Genomic DNA, 17,810 nt, shown 5'->3' with positions numbered 1-17,810 from the left:
AAAGAATAACTTTTTCTGGCTGCATTATGAGGAAAACCCAGATGTTCATCTGCCTGGATATGGTAACTGCTTCTTCTATTCCTCCCCCACCTCCTCCTAAGAGCTCCATATTGTCTCTGTAGCCCCGCCCATTGAGTGAAAGAAGGACTCTAGAGAGCATACTCAAGGCTGCCTGTGACTGTTTACTGGGAGGAATAACAGGTCAGCGAGCATAGTCAAAGATGGTACAAAATGGCCAGAATATTATTATTATTATTATGAATTTTTATTTATAGGGCGCCACTAGGTGTCCGTAGTGCCGTACAGGGACAAACGAAATTACAATACAAGATGAGACAGCACAGTACAGTAAACAATAAGCACAGTAACTCAGTGAGCTCAAAGCACAGCTAGGGGCGGGGGAGGGGAGAGGGGAAGGTCCGCATACGACGGAGCCCAAGAGGGAGGGCACGGATGACAGGGAGACCCCCAGAGGGGAGAAGAGGGAGCGAGCGGGGATGGGGGAAGAGGGCTAGGTAGCTGGAGAGCAGAGTTAAAATTAGTGAAGACAGGAGGAGAGATGACCCTGCTCAAAGGAGCGTACAATATCTATCCTAAAACCCCCTATTGGCTGGAGACTTTTATTTGCTAAGATATTACTTATTGGCAGGGTTTTTGTGCCATGGAGCGAAGTGACCACCACCATGCCCCCAGTGACAGTATGTGGCGAATAATGGAGTAGGGTGGGGAGTTTACACAATTTATTATATTTTTATTTTTCCATCAGGTTGAGTCTATGTGACCCAGTCTTTAAACAGATCTCTGGGACTTTCTTTGTCACAGTTAATAATTGAATAATTCACTGTATAATCACTCCTCCCGTGTGAGGGGCGTAGTGGTGTAGAGGAGGTTGTGTAATTATGTAGGGGTAGTAGAGCTGTGACATGCCAAGATGCGAGTCAGTGAAGGAATACAATAAGGATAATTTACTAACTGCAAGCTGTGTGCGTTCAGTTCATTTATGTTTGTGTAAATAGGTCTATTTGCCTCCAAATGCATATACGAGAGCAGGGCCTGATTATCTAAGTGGCTGACTAGGCCACAACCTAGGGCATAAGGCTTTTTTTTTGTGGGGGGGGGGGGGCATAAAATTGTGACAGGGAGAGGGCGAACACTCAAGGATAAGCGAGTAGGAGAGACCAGGATGGCGACAGGCGCCCTCTTCCCTTCACCCTCAGTAGCGCTCGTTCATGCCTCCATTCTGCTGTACAGTTCTGAATTTAGCGAAAACAAAATGAGTGACAAAGATTGCCATGATCGTTTTAAAAGCCAAGTGGAGAATAAACCTTGGGGTGGGTGATGGGGGGGCTGGATTTTAAATTAAGCACAAGTTGGGTTTTAACCTACCACCTTTTAACCTGGCGTGGAATGTAAGGGGGTGCTATGAGTGTATTAGCCTAGGGTGGCCAGAACCCTTAAACAGACCCTGCACAGGCTGACGCCTATATTCCAAATCTGCCCTGTAAAAATTTGCCGGATTGCAGATGAACATTAAAATGTGTGTGTGAGAAAGAAATGTAACTGAGAAGCCCCGCCTTCTACCAGTTTAGGACCGCCCTCTTCATCCTTTTAGCTTGAACTGAGTGAGGGGACATCGGGACGTTATTACAAGTGGCACTTCTGTATATTCTTATTACACATGCCCTGCAGGGGGAAGAGGACATGTGACCAGCTACTGACCAGTCATAAGAAGCTTCCTTCCACCACTGCGCCACACTCCAATTAGAAGTCACTACTACAAAGAATCTAAGATCCCCTAATCTGCATAACCAGGGGCCCCACCTCAGATTGTGCGGGCTTAGTGGTGCTTTACTATAGACTTACTGAAGAATTAGGCCCATTTCCCCTGTAATACCAGTGTATACAGCCAGCAGGGTAGTGCTGCCCTTTGAGTCAGTGCATGGAAGAAATCTGTGAAGACGGATTCTGTTTATTTCTAGAGGCAACGCAGATAAATTGCTGCAATATTATTATATTATTACTGAGCTTTGACTGATCCGCTCACTGTCAAGTTATCAGATGTGTCCAATTACTGGGCTCGGGCACTGTGATACATATACTGTTTGCTGTTATGTGCTATTGTACTTTGCTGTTAGGCTTTGGTAGGAATGATGGATTGAGGCTCTGGTACACTGGTATTAAACGCTCACTACCGGGTCCTCCTGAGGGTGCAGCACTTCTGATAGAACCATCTGTCTTCCTGTAGTCTCCAAATTCTATCAGCTTCTGCCAGTGACCCTGAATCAGACACAGAGCAGATGCAGCAACACAGTTCCTGCTAGAGCCACTGGGGGCAGTTTCCTGACACTCATAAGTGGGTCCCCTGGTTTTAAAAAAAAACCAGACAGTTATGGCGTCTTCTACACTGAATCCTGGTATGTAGAGAGAAAGTAGTGTAATAACAGGGTCGCAGGGTTCACAACTGTGACATGACCTCGGCTGCAATGTCTCAGGAGGCTGCAGCATTTTATGTTTCTACCCCCACGGCCTCATCCTTTGTTCTCCCCATATGCAGAAACAGATTGTGTTATAATGGATTGGGCACTTGTCTAGTAAAGTATCACAGCCAATCAGAGCTCTGTAAAAGAAAGCTAATGAAAGGGCATATTAAAGCTGCACCCACAGCTCCAGACCCGCTGGGTGTTAACAAATAATGTTTATGGCTGAAAGAGGCGAGGCTATGACTTGTAGAGCATTATATATTGGTTTCAACTAAATGCATGCCCATGTTTTGCTGCATTTATTTATTTTAATTCTTGGTTTAAGTCTATTCAATTTTATTTCTACAATGTTGTAAAGGGGATGGCTGGGCTCAGACATTGCATTGAGGTTTGGGGTTAGTTATGTCACTGCAGGAAGAGAATATGTAACTAAGGTGATTTGTGTTAGTCACACACCAGCACAGGTGATAGGTGATAATGTCACACACCAGCACAGGTGATAGGTGTTAATGTCACACACCAGCACAGGTGATAGGTGATAATGTCACACACCAGCACAGGTGATAGGTGTTAATGTCACACACCGGCACAGGTGATAGGTGATAATGTCACACACCGGCACAGGTGATAGCTGATAATGTCACACACCGGCACAGGTGATAGGTGATAATGTCACACACCAGCACAGGTGATAGGTGTTAATGTCACACACCGGCACAGGTGATAGGTGTTAATGTCACACACCGGCACAGGTGATAGGTGTTAATGTCACACACCAGCACAGGTGATAGGTGATAATGTCACACACCGGCACAGGTGATAGGTGATAATGTCACACACCAGCACAGGTGATAGCTGATAATGTCACACACCGGCATAGGTGATAATGTCACACACCGGCACAGGTGATAGGTGATAATGTCACACACCGGCTCAGGTGATAGGTGTTAATGTCACACACCGGCACAGGTGATAGGTGTTAATGTCACACACCGGCACAGGTGATAGGTGTTAATGTCACACACCTGCACAGGTGATAAGTGTTAATGTCACACACCGGCACAGGTGATAGGTGATAATGTCACACACCGGCTCAGGTGATAGGTGTTAATGTCACACACCGGCTCAGGTGATAGGTGTTAATGTCACACACCGGCACAGGTGATAGGTGATAATGTCACACATCGGCACAGGTGATAAGTGTTAATGTCACACACCGGCACAGGTGATAGGTGATAATGTCACACACCGGCTCAGGTGATAGGTGTTAATGTCACACACCGGCACAGGTGATAGGTGTTAATGTCACACACCGGCACAGGTGATAGGTGTTAATGTCACACACCGGCACAGGTGATAGGTGTTAATGTCACACACCGGCACAGGTGATAGGTGATAATGTCACACACCGGCACAGGTGATAGGTGTTAATGTCACACACCGGCACAGGTGATAGGTGATAATGTCACACACCGGCACAGGTGATAGGTGTTAATGTCACACACCGGCACAGATGATAGGTGATAATGTCACACACCAGCACAGGTGATAGCTGATAATGTCACACACCGGCACAGGTGATAGGTGATAATGTCACACACCAGCACAGGTGATAGGTGTTAATGTCACACACCGGCACAGGTGATAGGTGTTAATGTCACACACCGGCACAGGTGATAGGTGTTAATGTCACACACCAGAACAGGTGATAGGTGTTAATGTCACACACCGGCACAGGTGATAGGTGTTAATGTCACACACTGGCACAGGTGATAGCTGATAATGTCACACACCGGCACAGGTGATAGGTGATAATGTCACACACCGGCACAGGTGATAGGTGATAATGTCACACACCGGCACAGGTGATAGGTGTTAATGTCACACACCGGCACAGGTGATAGCTGATAATGTCACACACCGGCACAGGTGATAGGTGTTAATGTCACACACCGGCACAGGTGATAATGTCACACACTGGCACAGGTGATAGGTGATAATGTCACACACCGGCACAGGTGATAGGTGTTAATGTCACACACCGGCACAGGTGATAGCTGATAATGTCACACACCGGCACAGGTGATAGCTGATAATGTCACACACCGGCACAGGTGATAGCTGATAATGTCACACACCGGCACAGGTGATAGGTGATAATGTCACACACCGGCACAGGTGATAATGTCACACACCGGCACAGGTGATAGGTGATAATATCACACACCGGCACAGGTGATAGGTGATAATGTCACACACCGGCACAGGTTGCCACTGACCTGCCCCTGGTGCTGAAATCGGATCCCCAGCAGATGGGCGCTCTGTTCCTTCCGCAAGCGATCTATTTCCTCATCGTACTGCAGCTCTAACCGCTCCTTCAAAGCCTGAAGTTCTTCTCGCTGATTTACTTCAAGTTTCTTCACTTCATTATCAAATTTAATTTCCAGTTCCTCCTTCTCTTTTTGTAGTTTCTCACACCTCGCTGTGTTAAAGGCTGGAACACAAGACGATACATTTAGGAGGGAGAAATGATTATTAAGTTGATGAACACAAGGGACTTTTCCAACAAAATAACAACTAAAACTGGACACCCTGAAATAGAGGAATTATGATGTTATAGATGAGGTAATACTAGGCAGTATAGGTAAACTTCAATGACTTAATTTGAATTTTGAAAAAAAAAACAACATACTTGAGAAAAACTGCAGACGCAGCTCAGTTATTGCCTCTTTAAACTAAGAAGAAACTCAATTATCATTTTTCTTTGGTTGCCAAATGAACAACCAACTTGTAGTTAGTAGATTTATTCAATGATAGTTCTAAGAGAATTCCTGAGGAAGAGTATTCAAAAGTGATATTCCCACACAAGGAGACAATGACTTGTACTGTATGATATAGAAATAGGTAAAGTGAGTCTTCACAGTGATGTGACTTTTGTCCAGGCCGATTGATTTTTATTTATTTTTTCAAAACTTTTGACTGGTTAGATGAAGATATTTATTGTGTTAGTTATTTTCGACTCTGATCTTTCTTGTATAGATCTGTGTTCTACATCTAAAGCATTAAGGAACGTATCTACCGGTTTTGTGTGTATCGCTTGCAAAAATCACGTTGCGCATGGTCAGAACCGGACGATACTAAACAGAACGCAGCCACGTTCAAGTCAGCTTTGAGCACAAACGACACTTACTACAGCCCACGATTTAGGGGAGTGAACAGGGCGGGTAATGTGCGGATTCACGTAGGCAATATACAGTAAGGGCGTTCCCCTGCAGCCACGTCCACGTCAGACTCAGTTGCACACAGAAGTACACTGGTTTTCTGCCGTATCTCTTGCTCCAACTGGGGGTCTAGTGTAATTTCCGAATACTAGTGCTGACAGCTGAGTATGTATGCGAAAAAGTGTGTGCAATCAGCAGCAATAAAATGTATGTTATGTACAGTAGACATTAAGGACAGCCTAAAATGTTTTTCCAAGGGAAAGAAAAAACATTAAAAAAAACAACAACTATTTAAAAAAAATAAAAAAATAAATAAATCCATTTATAATCAGAAATGACTATATTAATGACAGGTAACATTCATTGCTTAATATATTTTTTTCTGTGCATTATTTTGAGATTTTATATTCCACATAGGTATTGTATGTATCCTGCAGTGTCTGGTCTAGTAGACACTACACCCCAGACCTACACCAGTAGTCATCACTACACGTCTCTTTACATCCATTCCTTGTTGACTTCAGGAGTACGCAGAGATCATTTACATGCGCTTCAAAACCAATGCACGATGCGCTCAGTATGTGTGTCTGAATGGCTCAGGCCTTCTGGGAATAAATCTCATGAGATTAATCGCTTAAGAAGACACAATGTGACTTTACACCATTGTATGCAATTAGTCTCATATGATTAATCACCCAAAATGTACAAAACACCTTCTTGTTTTCTCTACTTCAATTATGGATTATAAAAGGTCAAAATTTTTGCTAATACACTCTCTGTCTCCAGTATATACATATAGTTTATAGGGGATTGTACCCCCACAGCAAACCACCCCATTACCTGAAGCCGGAGCTGGCTGGAGCTGAAACATGGTAATTGTTCCTGCAGTGACATTGCAAGGAGATTGGATATATTACACTCCATACTTAGCTTCACTTATAGATATAGTGTTAAAGTGAAAGTGCTTCCATAGAATGGTATGTAGAGCTATGGACGGATTATGTCCTCCTGTAGGTAACAGGGCAGGCCTCGGTTGTGGGTGCCCTCTATCTGCTATACATGGGTGTTACATTTGAATAACCCCTTGTAATATACAGCTACTTCATTCCATGTTCTACCAGCTCTTCGTTTCCACTATCAGTTGGGGCATCCCTAAGACCAGTTATGTTCTGTTCTCCTTCAACATTTGTTCTCCAGTCTCTATATAACTCCCCAAGATCTCATACAGCCCTGATTGCGTCATCAGTGTCATGCAAGATCTTGCAGCTGTGACGATGTAACTATGGCTGCGCTATAAGACTGCTGTGGCCATTTCAACCACTGAGCACCGATACAGAGATACTGATCTACTAAGGGCTGATGCCTTTCATCCTCCCTGATGGACTCCTACCCTAGAGCCCAAGACAAGCCCTGTGTTTACACTCTTGCTTATTATCTGTAACCATCCTTCAAAGTTTTAACTTAATCCTGAAACCACATGCATTTGGCCTGAACCAGTGGCCGAAGATGGGGTGTATATGGTGGTATGCCATACCACCACTTCTTCTACTGCCTTCATTGTACATCTACCAATTCCACTCGCTTGCATTCCCTTTACATTGTTCATACCGCCACTTCTAAATGTTCACTTCGACCACTGGCCTGAACAATATAACATCTTCCTGTTTTGTCACAGATGCATGTTACAGAATACATCTGCAAAAAGACATAAAATACACATGAAATACGAACAGAAACTAATGCAATGTGTCACGAATAGCCCCTTCTAGCAATTCCCTGATTTAATATCTTATCCTATTCACACAGTCAAACAATACATCACCTCTAATTTGTCAGGAAACCTCCCCTAACTGCCTTTACCAGTCACAACTGGCACTTTGCGCACTTGTGACTTGGAAGTGTTTACTGTATGGGGCTACACATGATTCTAGCACTTAATCTTCCTCTCACCTATCGCACAGGTTACAGATTTAGCTGAATCACCCCCAAACAGCGGTCACACAGCCACACCTACTTCGGTTTGTCACCACACTGGCACACAATGAGCACTCCTTGTTACATACAGTTTAGCAAGGCACACACCAAAAATCAAAGGGTTAGCACTTAACTCCTCAAAGCTCTATAACACAAATGTACATGCAGGCACACACTCGGCTTGGTATACAGATGAATTCACAATTCCCACCTCAGCAATGAAAGGCTTAGCATGGTCAAGCAATCCATCTCTTCTAGATAGGCAAGGAATTAGTTTAGAGCAATTATTAAAGTTTTAATTTAATATACAAAGAGTACAATGCTAACAGGTCATATAAAAAAACCAATTAATAAACAATTGACATACACATAAAAAGTTGCAAAAGAGGTAAAATAAAGGGGTAAAATTCAGAGTCTGACTTACAGATAAGTGGTATATTCTGCGCCAAGGGAAATTGGCTTGAAGATGGACAGCTTATTAATAATGATTCATTTCCCAAAGACTGACAATTTTTTGCAACTGGTCTGAGCTTTTTAAAGACACCTTTACACCTTACTCCACCTCTAGGGGTTGTGGTCTGTGACACTATTTACAATCACCATTTCTATGTTGCCTGATTGACTACCCAATTCTACTATGTGACCTTACTTTCCTGTGGACTGTCACGCAGACCCAAGTTTATTATTCATAGATCCACTATGAATTTACCAATTTATTGATACCAAACAGGCCTAGGTCCAGTGTATTAGTTGAGCTTATACTCATTTCCTCAACTTCTCTGTGTGACAGAATGCTTTATTTGACATATGGGCTGCCCTTTATCATGTCATTGAGGAATATGTGGTTGATCACTACTGTTATTGATTTTAACTTGAATTTTGGAAACTGAATTATATTTGTCTATATAAGATTCAGCAATCCATCATCCTTGTGTAAGGTCACAAGCTGTGAAAGGCTCCATCCCGACTGTCCAAAGTCTCGTTAGGTGTCAACAGACTCTCCTATGTCAGGATGCAGGTCACCCCATGGCCGATGAAGGTGCTCAGATTTCCCTGAAAGTGTTGCTGTTATCTATTAACATAGAGGTGGGCAGAAGCTCCAGGTAAACCCACACCAGACCCTCTGACTTCACATTTTACACCTTAGTAGCTCAATTTATCAATGGATTCATTTGATATAACATATTTACACTGCAGTTATGATTAGGCCTTATTCCCCACAATTATGTTATTGGTTAATCCTTATGACTGTAATTCCTCTCTGTTCACTACACAATGTATAAGCTTTTATGAATTGCATTTTAAAATTCGTATAAACACTGCAAACACCAGTTTGTAGGGATCTAAACAAATGTATTACATTCCTACAGTACAAGACCAGCTCTTATATCCAAATCACTTACTGTGACTATAGGCTGTAAATAACAAGACTCTCTTACTTTCCTATTAGAAGTATATTTCTTTATTGTTGTCATATTTATCTCTCTACCTCATTGTATAACACATGTTGGTGCTTAATATATAAAGAATAATAATAACAATGCCATTCATAATCCACACCACAAGCCACATCATTTATGTCCTGGTTCATTGCTTCCAACATTCACCCTACATGTTCCATTATCCCTCTATTAAGTCCAGGCTGTGGATGAGAGAACGAGATGAAACAAATATCGTCCTTACACAAAAAGACAGGGACAGCTCCAGACTGCCCTTTCCTCTCCTCCTATCACTATCTCATCTACCACCCCTGCAGACCTTTCCCTGCACTGCTGCCCCTCTAACAGGCAAATATTCCTCACCCCTGTAGCAGACAGAAGTGTGATGCTACAAAGACATTGCACTTGAATGTTATTCTGATTATAACACTTTTACATTTTCCATTACATATATTGTTTCATATAGACAGAGATGCAATGCAACGGTTTATTATAATGTTTTATGCTTTGTTAGAACCATGTATGAGCATAGAAGGGAGGTGAGCCGATCAATAAATAAGACATTATTTATTTTATAAATAAGAAATGATTTCTTATAATAGACTCTTAGACAACTGGTATGGTACACTTGTGGTAAGACCCACACTATTATTATTGTTATTGTGGTTTATTTATATAGCACCCTCATATTATACAGCTCTGTACACAGAATGTGTAGGCATCCACATCAGTTCTGCTGCATGGTGCTTACAATCTATACTCCCTAACACACACACACACACACACACACACACACATACACACTAATGTCAATCATGTCAGAGGCCAATTAAGCTACCAGTATGTTTTTGGCGTGTGGGAGGAAACCGGAGCACCCAGAGGAAACCCACGCAAACACGGGGAGAACATACAAACTCCACACAGATGAGGACCTGGTCCAAATTGATCTCAAGACCCGCGAGCTGAGCTGAGCTAACACTTATCACGACATAGCAAATGTAATTCACAAACTGCACCCAGACAACAGCTGACCATCTCCTGCACCACTCTAAAGTTCCTGCAAATGGAACATAGAAAAATATGGCTGGTAATATGTCACAGGAAGACAGACAAAAACATGGGGTGGCATTAATGGCTGTAACTACTCAGAAACAGAACAACCGGTCTCTAAATACTGGACCCTTAATTTACAAAGATATAGCCTGTCCAAGCACAGAGACTATGGGTCCACTAACAGAGAACCAAGGGGACAAAACTGAGGGATTGTTAAATTACTACAGGAACTACTGTGCTAACAATCCAACAAGTACAGGGAAATGTACAGAGGCTTGGAGATACAATGGAACACATCAGACGACTGGAAAGGCAAACATCTGATTTAGCAAACACGGTGCAGATGAAACCGGAGGACTTGGAAGACAGATCCAGAAGAGGGAGTTTTAAGTTAGTGTGACACTCAGAGAGACATATCCTTCATAAGTAGATAGAAAGGGTACATAGATTGGACCCACCAAGACATCCAGGGAATACACACCCAAAAGAAATGATTTTTAAATGTCCAAATTTTGCACAATATGTATTAGTCTGTGTCCCATACAAGACGGTGGGAATATTGTATGGAGGGCAAGAAGTTGTTGTTCCCGTTTCAAGGTTTCTCATCAGCGGTGACGAGAGATTACCCCCATTACCACTCAGGGAAGAGCTGATGGAGTTTTAGATAGGCGAACACTTAGAAAACAGAAAAAAAGTTTTGGTATATCGATTCAGGACATTGTGTTTCTTGAACTGGCTCGCTGCGTCTGCTCTGATGTAAAATTGCTATAAATTCTCTAACTTTTGATAGACTAAAAAATTCAAACTAAGCTCATGCAAACTGGTTTGATCACATTGGAGCTTAAATGGCTACATTGAAGAGTATTTTTAAAAGTTTTCACACAGTAATGTTCGCTGTTCGAATTTAAAGAAGTTAAAAATAATATAAAACTTAGAAATTTAAGCTTGAGCAGGAAACATTTTATAGTTTATTTTAAGGTTTGTTTTAACTGCAAGCTCGCACTTCGAACCAGCAATACAATACAATGGCCTAAAAATCACAATCATACCGTTTCAGGCCCTCAAAGCGACCAAATCTGATTGAATTTTGAACAGTTTTGAATAATTTGAGCATCATTCATATTAACGCAGAGCTCCACCTAGTGGATATTTGGAGAACTGCACGACCTGAGGGTAGGGAATATACTGTACATGCCTCTTTAATGCTTTAGGTTTATTGTTCAAATAAAATGTATTTTGGTGGACACATGCATTTTTATTCATGTAATCCGTGCTATAATTTAACCAGTTAAGATTTCAGAGCATGTCTTTGTGCGGTTCTTAATATCTTTAAAACTTGGAGATTATCATTTAGATTTCCTTCACCGCAGAAGGTGACAGAATGTTTAGATTGCTGACGGACATCTCTTTTAATGGAGAATCAGCAACACACTACTGATCCTATCCTATTCTGGGAAACTGCTAAGGCAGTATTTAAAGGTAATGTCATCCCATACTCTCACAAAGCGAAATAAAGACATTGAGCGCACTTATCTCAAGGCACAAACAGAACTGACAACTGCATTGTGTACTCTACAAGTAAACAATATCCTAGAAAGAAGAGAGATTTGAATTGGATATACAAGAAGGCACTCCAGTCCCGGAGAGACGAGGATATTTTTTAAAAAAATTCTTAGTTTATACCTTTATTAGTTATTCCATTAAAACATATTAGTTATCAGATATAACTATCCCAATTTAGTATGAACCCTAGTCCGTAGCGGTGAATTATAGTTAAGAATATAGATAAACAATGTGTAATTAGAAAAAAAATTGTGTAAATTAAAATACTCTTATCAAACCATAGGTAAGGCCAGGTTATGACTTCTGTGAGTGGAATGGTATCCTTAATTAGCAGTTGTATTGTATCAATAAAGTATTGAATTTATTCAGTACGCTCGTTTCATTCTTTTTATTGTATACAAATATAGTGTGCTTACTGACAATAATGGATGTATAAAAATTGTATACTACTGTATACTGGGCAGCACGGTTGCTAAGTGGTTAGCACTTCTGCCTTACAGCACTGAGGTCATGAGTTCAATTCTCAACCATGGCCTTATCGGTGAGGAGTTTGTATGTTGTCCCCGTGTTTGCGTGGGTTTCCTCTGGGTGCTTCGGTTTCCTCCCACACTCCAAAAAAACATACTGGTAGGTTAATTGGCTGCTAACAAATTGACCCTAGTCTGTGTGTGTGTGTTAGGGAATTTAGACTGTAAGCCCCAATGGGACAGGGACTGATGTGAGTGAGTTCTATGTACAGTGCTGCGGAATTAGTGGCGCTATATAAATAAATTGTAATAATAATAATAATAATAATAATATACTATCCTTTAACACTGCTTATCCACTAATTCCTTTGTTTAACAGACTGATGTGATAAACAACTCCTACATCCACTTACATAATGTTCTACACAGGTCACAAGATGTATTGTCCCATTAATAATATGAGATCATACAATTCACAAAATCCAAGGGACAAAGCTGAAACGTGTGAAACGCACGTTGGGTAACAGACGTCATTCGGGACGTCACAACCCGGAAGTGGGGTCAACTCTCTCTTCTTTCTAATGTTTATAAGTTGGAAGAGCACTCCATCACCTCTAATAATAACATTTATGGCACTATAGGGATGAGGAAAGTCCTAACCTTGCGCGGACCTTTTGTGTTTTGTTTGTGTATGAAAGTAAACAAAACCCCTGAGCTTAAAGACATGTATCCTACAGAGAAAAGGAATCTTACAATGCGGCAGGTGGGAGAAAGTTTACAGATATATACATTCTACAAATAGAGCAATAAATAGTTATAAGTGAATTTGGTGAAAGTGAAAATAATTCAAGCTAATTAGAAATAGTATAAAACATGGAAGTCTCCACCACAGAGGTGATTATAAGCTGAGAATCCTATGGTAGGCTGTATCAGAAACATGATTTTAACCAACTGATCAAGACACATTTCTGGAATGGTGTAGCCCAAATCACAGATGTGCAATCAGGAAGTTTAAACTAGATAATAATACAAAAGGAAGGTAGAATTGGCAATAACACATATGAAAAGATTTAAATCCCCAGCACTAGATGGATTCACTAAAATCCTGACAGGCCAAATATTTCCTAACCATACTGATTTTTATATAGGATTTCAATGTGTCTTTCCTTAAAGTATTGTCAAAAGAAGGGAGAGATCCAACACACCCTGCAACATATAGACCTATCTCATTACTTAATGCTGTACTACGACCACATTCTTTTGTTCGCCACTTTAAAATGGCTGCAGACTGGGGGTGTGAGTGGGAGTACCAATCAATGTTCGTGATTGTGGCTTCTCATGATCCTCCAGCTCACAAGTCCCTACAAAATGTCAAATTCACAAGGAACTAGTGTCATCAGCAGCCTACTATGTTCACTAGTAACCAGTGACATTATTATTATTATTATTATTGTTTATTTGTTAGGCGCCACAAGGTTTCCGCAACGCCGTACACAGTACAAACAGTAGACCATACAGGGTAAAACAGTACAGAACATTAAACATAAAATACAAATACTTCAGAAACTCCGGGCAGGCAAATACAGTAGAGACGGAGCGGAAGAACAGGTATGGAGACAGGAGGAAAGAGAGCCCTGCTCATACGAGCTTACATCCTAAGGGAGGGTGAACAAAATCAGGTACAGAAGGGAACCAGTGAAGCAAAGGGGAGAGAAAAAAAGGGGGCCAGGGGAGAAACAGAAGAGATGACAGGTTAAGTGGATGGGAGAAAGCAGCCTACTGTGTTCACTAGTAACCAGTGACATCACTGAGAAAGCAGCTTACTATGTTCACTAGTAACCAGTGACATCACTGAGAAAGCAGCCTACTATGTTCACTAGTAACCAGTGACATCACTGAGAAAGCAGCCTACTATGTTCACTAGTAACCTGTGACATCACTGAGAAAGCATCCTACTAAGTTCACTAAGAACCTGTGACATCCCTGAGAAAGCATCCTACTAAGTTCACTAGTAACCAGTGACATCACTGAGAAAGCATCCTACTATGTTCACTAGTAACCAGTGACATCACTGAGAAAGCAGCCTACTATGTTCACTAGTAACCAGTGACATCACTGAGATAGCATCCTACTATGTTCACTAGGAACCAGTGACATCACTGAGAAAGCATCCTACTAAGTTCACTAAGAACCTGTGACATCACTGAGAAAGCATCCTACTATGTTCACTAGTAACCAGTGACATCACTGAGAAAGCAGCCTATATGTTCACTAGTAACCAGTGACATCACTGAGAAAGCATCCTACTAAGTTCACTAAGAACCTGTGACATCACTGAGAAAGCAGCCTATGTTCACTAGTAACCAGTGACATCACTGAGAAAGCATCCTACTAAGTTCACTAAGAACCTGTGACATCACTGAGAAAGCATCCTACCATGTTCACTAGGAACCAGTGACATCACTGAGAAGCAGCCTACTAAGTTCACTAAGAACCTGTGACATCACTGAGATAGCATCCTACTATGTTCACTAGTAACCAGTGACATCACTGAGAAAGCAGCCTACTAAGTTAACTAAGAACCTGTGACATCACTGAGAAAGCAGCCTACTATGTTCACTAGTAACCAGCCTACTAAGTTCACTAAGAACCTGTGACATCACTGAGAAAGCATCCTACCATGTTCACTAGGAACCAGTGACATCACTGAGAAGCAGCCTACTAAGTTCACTAAGAACCTGTGACATCACTGAGATAGCATCCTACTATGTTCACTAGGAACCTGTGACATCACTAAGAAAGCATCCTACTATGTTCACTAGGAACCAGTGACATCACTGAGAAAGCATCCTACTAAGTTCACTAAGAACCTGTGACATCACTGAGAAAGCATCCTACTATGTTCACTAGGAACCTGTGACATCACTGAGAAAGCAGCCTACTAAGTTCACTAAGAACCTGTGACATCACTGAGAAAGCATCCTACTATGTTCACTAGTAACCAGTGACATCACTGAGAAAGCAACCTACTAAGTCCACTAAGAACCTGTGACATCACTGAGAAAGCATCCTACTATGTTCACTAGGAACCTGTGACATCACTGAGAAAGCAGCCTACTAAGTTCACTAAGAACCTGTGACATCACTGAGATAGCATCCTACTAAGTTCACTAGTAACCAGTGACATCACTGAGAAAGCAGCCTACTATGTTCACTAGGAACCTGTGACATCACTGAGAAAGCAGCCTACTAAGTTCACTAAGAACCTGTGACAACACTGAGAAAGCATCCTACTATGTTCACTAGGAACCTGTGACATCACTGAGAAAGCAGCCTACTAAGTTCACTAAGAACCTGTGACATCACTGAGATAGCATCCTACTAAGTTCACTAGTAACCAGTGACATCACTGAGAAAGCAGCCTACTAAGTTCACTAAGAACCTGTGACATCACTGAGAAAGCATCCTACTATGTTCACTAGTAATCAGTGACATCACTGAGAAAGCAGCCTACTAAGTTCACTAAGAACCTGTGACATCACTGAGAAAGCATCCTACTAGGTTCACTAGTAACCAGTGACATCACTGAGAAAGCATCCTACTAAGTTCACTAGGAACCTGTGACATCACTGAGAAAGCAGCCTACTAAGTTCAGTAGTAACCAGATGCGTCACTGAGAAAGCAGCCTACTAAGTTCACTAAGAACCTGGGACATCACTGAGAAAGCATCCTACTATGTTCACTAGGAACCTGTGACATCACTGAGAAAGCAGCCTACTATGTTCACTAGTAACCAGTGACATCACTGAGAAAGCAGCCTACTATGTTCACTAGGAACCTGTGACATCACTGAGAAAGCATCCTACTAAGTTCAGTAGTAACCAGATACGTCACTGAGAAAGCAATCTATCAAGTTCACTAAGAACCTGTGACATCACTGAGAAAGCAGCCTACTAAGCTCACTAGGAACCGGTGACATCACCGAGAAAGCAGCCTACTAAGCTCACTAGGAACCGGTGACATCACCGAGAAAGCAGCCTATTATGTTCCCTAGGAACCAGTGACATTGCTGACGTCTCAAAGATGTCAATATTAAGGTGAATTGATTGGCTGCATCCTAATGAGTGTTGATTCCCCAAAATGACGGTCTCCGCTCTGTATACAGGAGACATGTGAACTTTAACATTGCAAACCCTGCGCTCCTTTTATAACATTTGTGGAACAAGCCTTCAACATAGCATACAGAACATTTACATGCATGATCTTTCCATTACAGTGATACTAAGAGAATGAACTGATTATTAGATGTAGATTAGACTTATAGATGTATTATATGTCATTAGTAATGGAATCTACTTTCACATTAAAATGGTAATGGGTGGTCTGCACACAGAAATGTAAATGTACATTTTCATTACTGTAATATTCATCCCAGTCATCAATAATATTGTCATCCATACAAAAGCAAAGCTATCTCTTGTAACACTGACACATTTTTCACAAACCACAAGGAAATTTCACTTTTGTATTGTACTCGACCAATCAACACATACACACTATTTATATTAAATATACCAAGAGCCACGTCAATTAAAATTGATACAGATTTAACACACATTTTACTGATCATATGTCTTAGTATTGTTTCCACATTTAGATTACATATTTATATTATCTCTATTATAGCTTTAAACATCTTTTGTATATTCGCAAATATGCATTCAAAAAAATAAAAATCTATGAGATTAAAAAAATGATGAAGTAATTATCCTAATAACGTACTTATCAGGGACAATTTATATATTTTAGTAATTCAAAAAGGAGAAAAGGATGGAAAAATGTTTTTTTTTAATCTGACAGGTAAATACCACCTTGTAGAGATCTTATAAGTGTCTTATTTGATTAATGTATAAATAGAAGTTAGTACTATCCATTTGTCTTATTTTCAGCCAATAGAATTCTTCTGGTGGAGTAACTAGGGGTAGATTTAATCAACCTTCTACAAAGGAAAAGTGGAGGTGCTGCCCATAGCAACCAATAAGATTCTAGATATCATTTTGTCGACTGTACTAGATAAATGATAGCTAGAATCTGATTGGTTGCTACAGGTAAAACCTCCAGTTTTCCTTTAAAGAAGGTTCGATAAACCTAAATATTTCCCAATCCATCCATGTTTCATGAATGGTTCTAATTTAATGGAACATACCATGCTATAGTGGACAGAAATAATAGCCTTTCTCACTGGAGTATAATAATAGGATGCTTCAAAAAAAATGAGAGTGGTCTAAGCAGCTGGGGGTAAATGTATCAAGGTGAGAGTTTTCTGGCAAGTTTGAAAACTGGAGATGTTGCCTATAGCAACCAATCAGATTGTAGCCTATATTTTGTAGTATGTACTAAATAAATGATAACTTGAATCCGATTGGTTTTTCAAACCAGCCAGAAAACTCTCAGCTTGATACATTTACCCCCTGGTCTTTCTGAATAGTTTGTAAGAAACTACACACTTGAAAATAGTCAAACAGCTTCAGTTGGGAGATTCATTTGTCAGACAGAGTCTAAAGATCGCCACATTGAACAGTCTATAAAATCAGATGCCCACCTGGGACCTCG

General features: G+C 41.0%; 1 protein-coding gene across 1 annotated transcript in view; it reads right to left on the bottom strand.

The window, feature by feature from the left end:
• MTUS2 (microtubule associated scaffold protein 2) overlaps nt 1-17,810 on the bottom strand; it is a 477,685-nt gene that overhangs the window by 25,643 nt on the left and 434,232 nt on the right. Inside the window, exon 9 of the mRNA XM_075198945.1 lies at nt 4,760-4,974. Coding sequence (XP_075055046.1) covers nt 4,760-4,974 — 215 coding nt within the window. The remainder of the gene's footprint in view (nt 1-4,759; nt 4,975-17,810) is intronic.

The sequence above is a fragment of the Mixophyes fleayi genome, chromosome 2, assembly GCF_038048845.1.
Source record: "Mixophyes fleayi isolate aMixFle1 chromosome 2, aMixFle1.hap1, whole genome shotgun sequence".
NCBI classification, from domain to species: domain Eukaryota; kingdom Metazoa; phylum Chordata; class Amphibia; order Anura; family Limnodynastidae; genus Mixophyes; species Mixophyes fleayi.
This window is presented reverse-complemented; position numbering and strand designations above follow the sequence as displayed.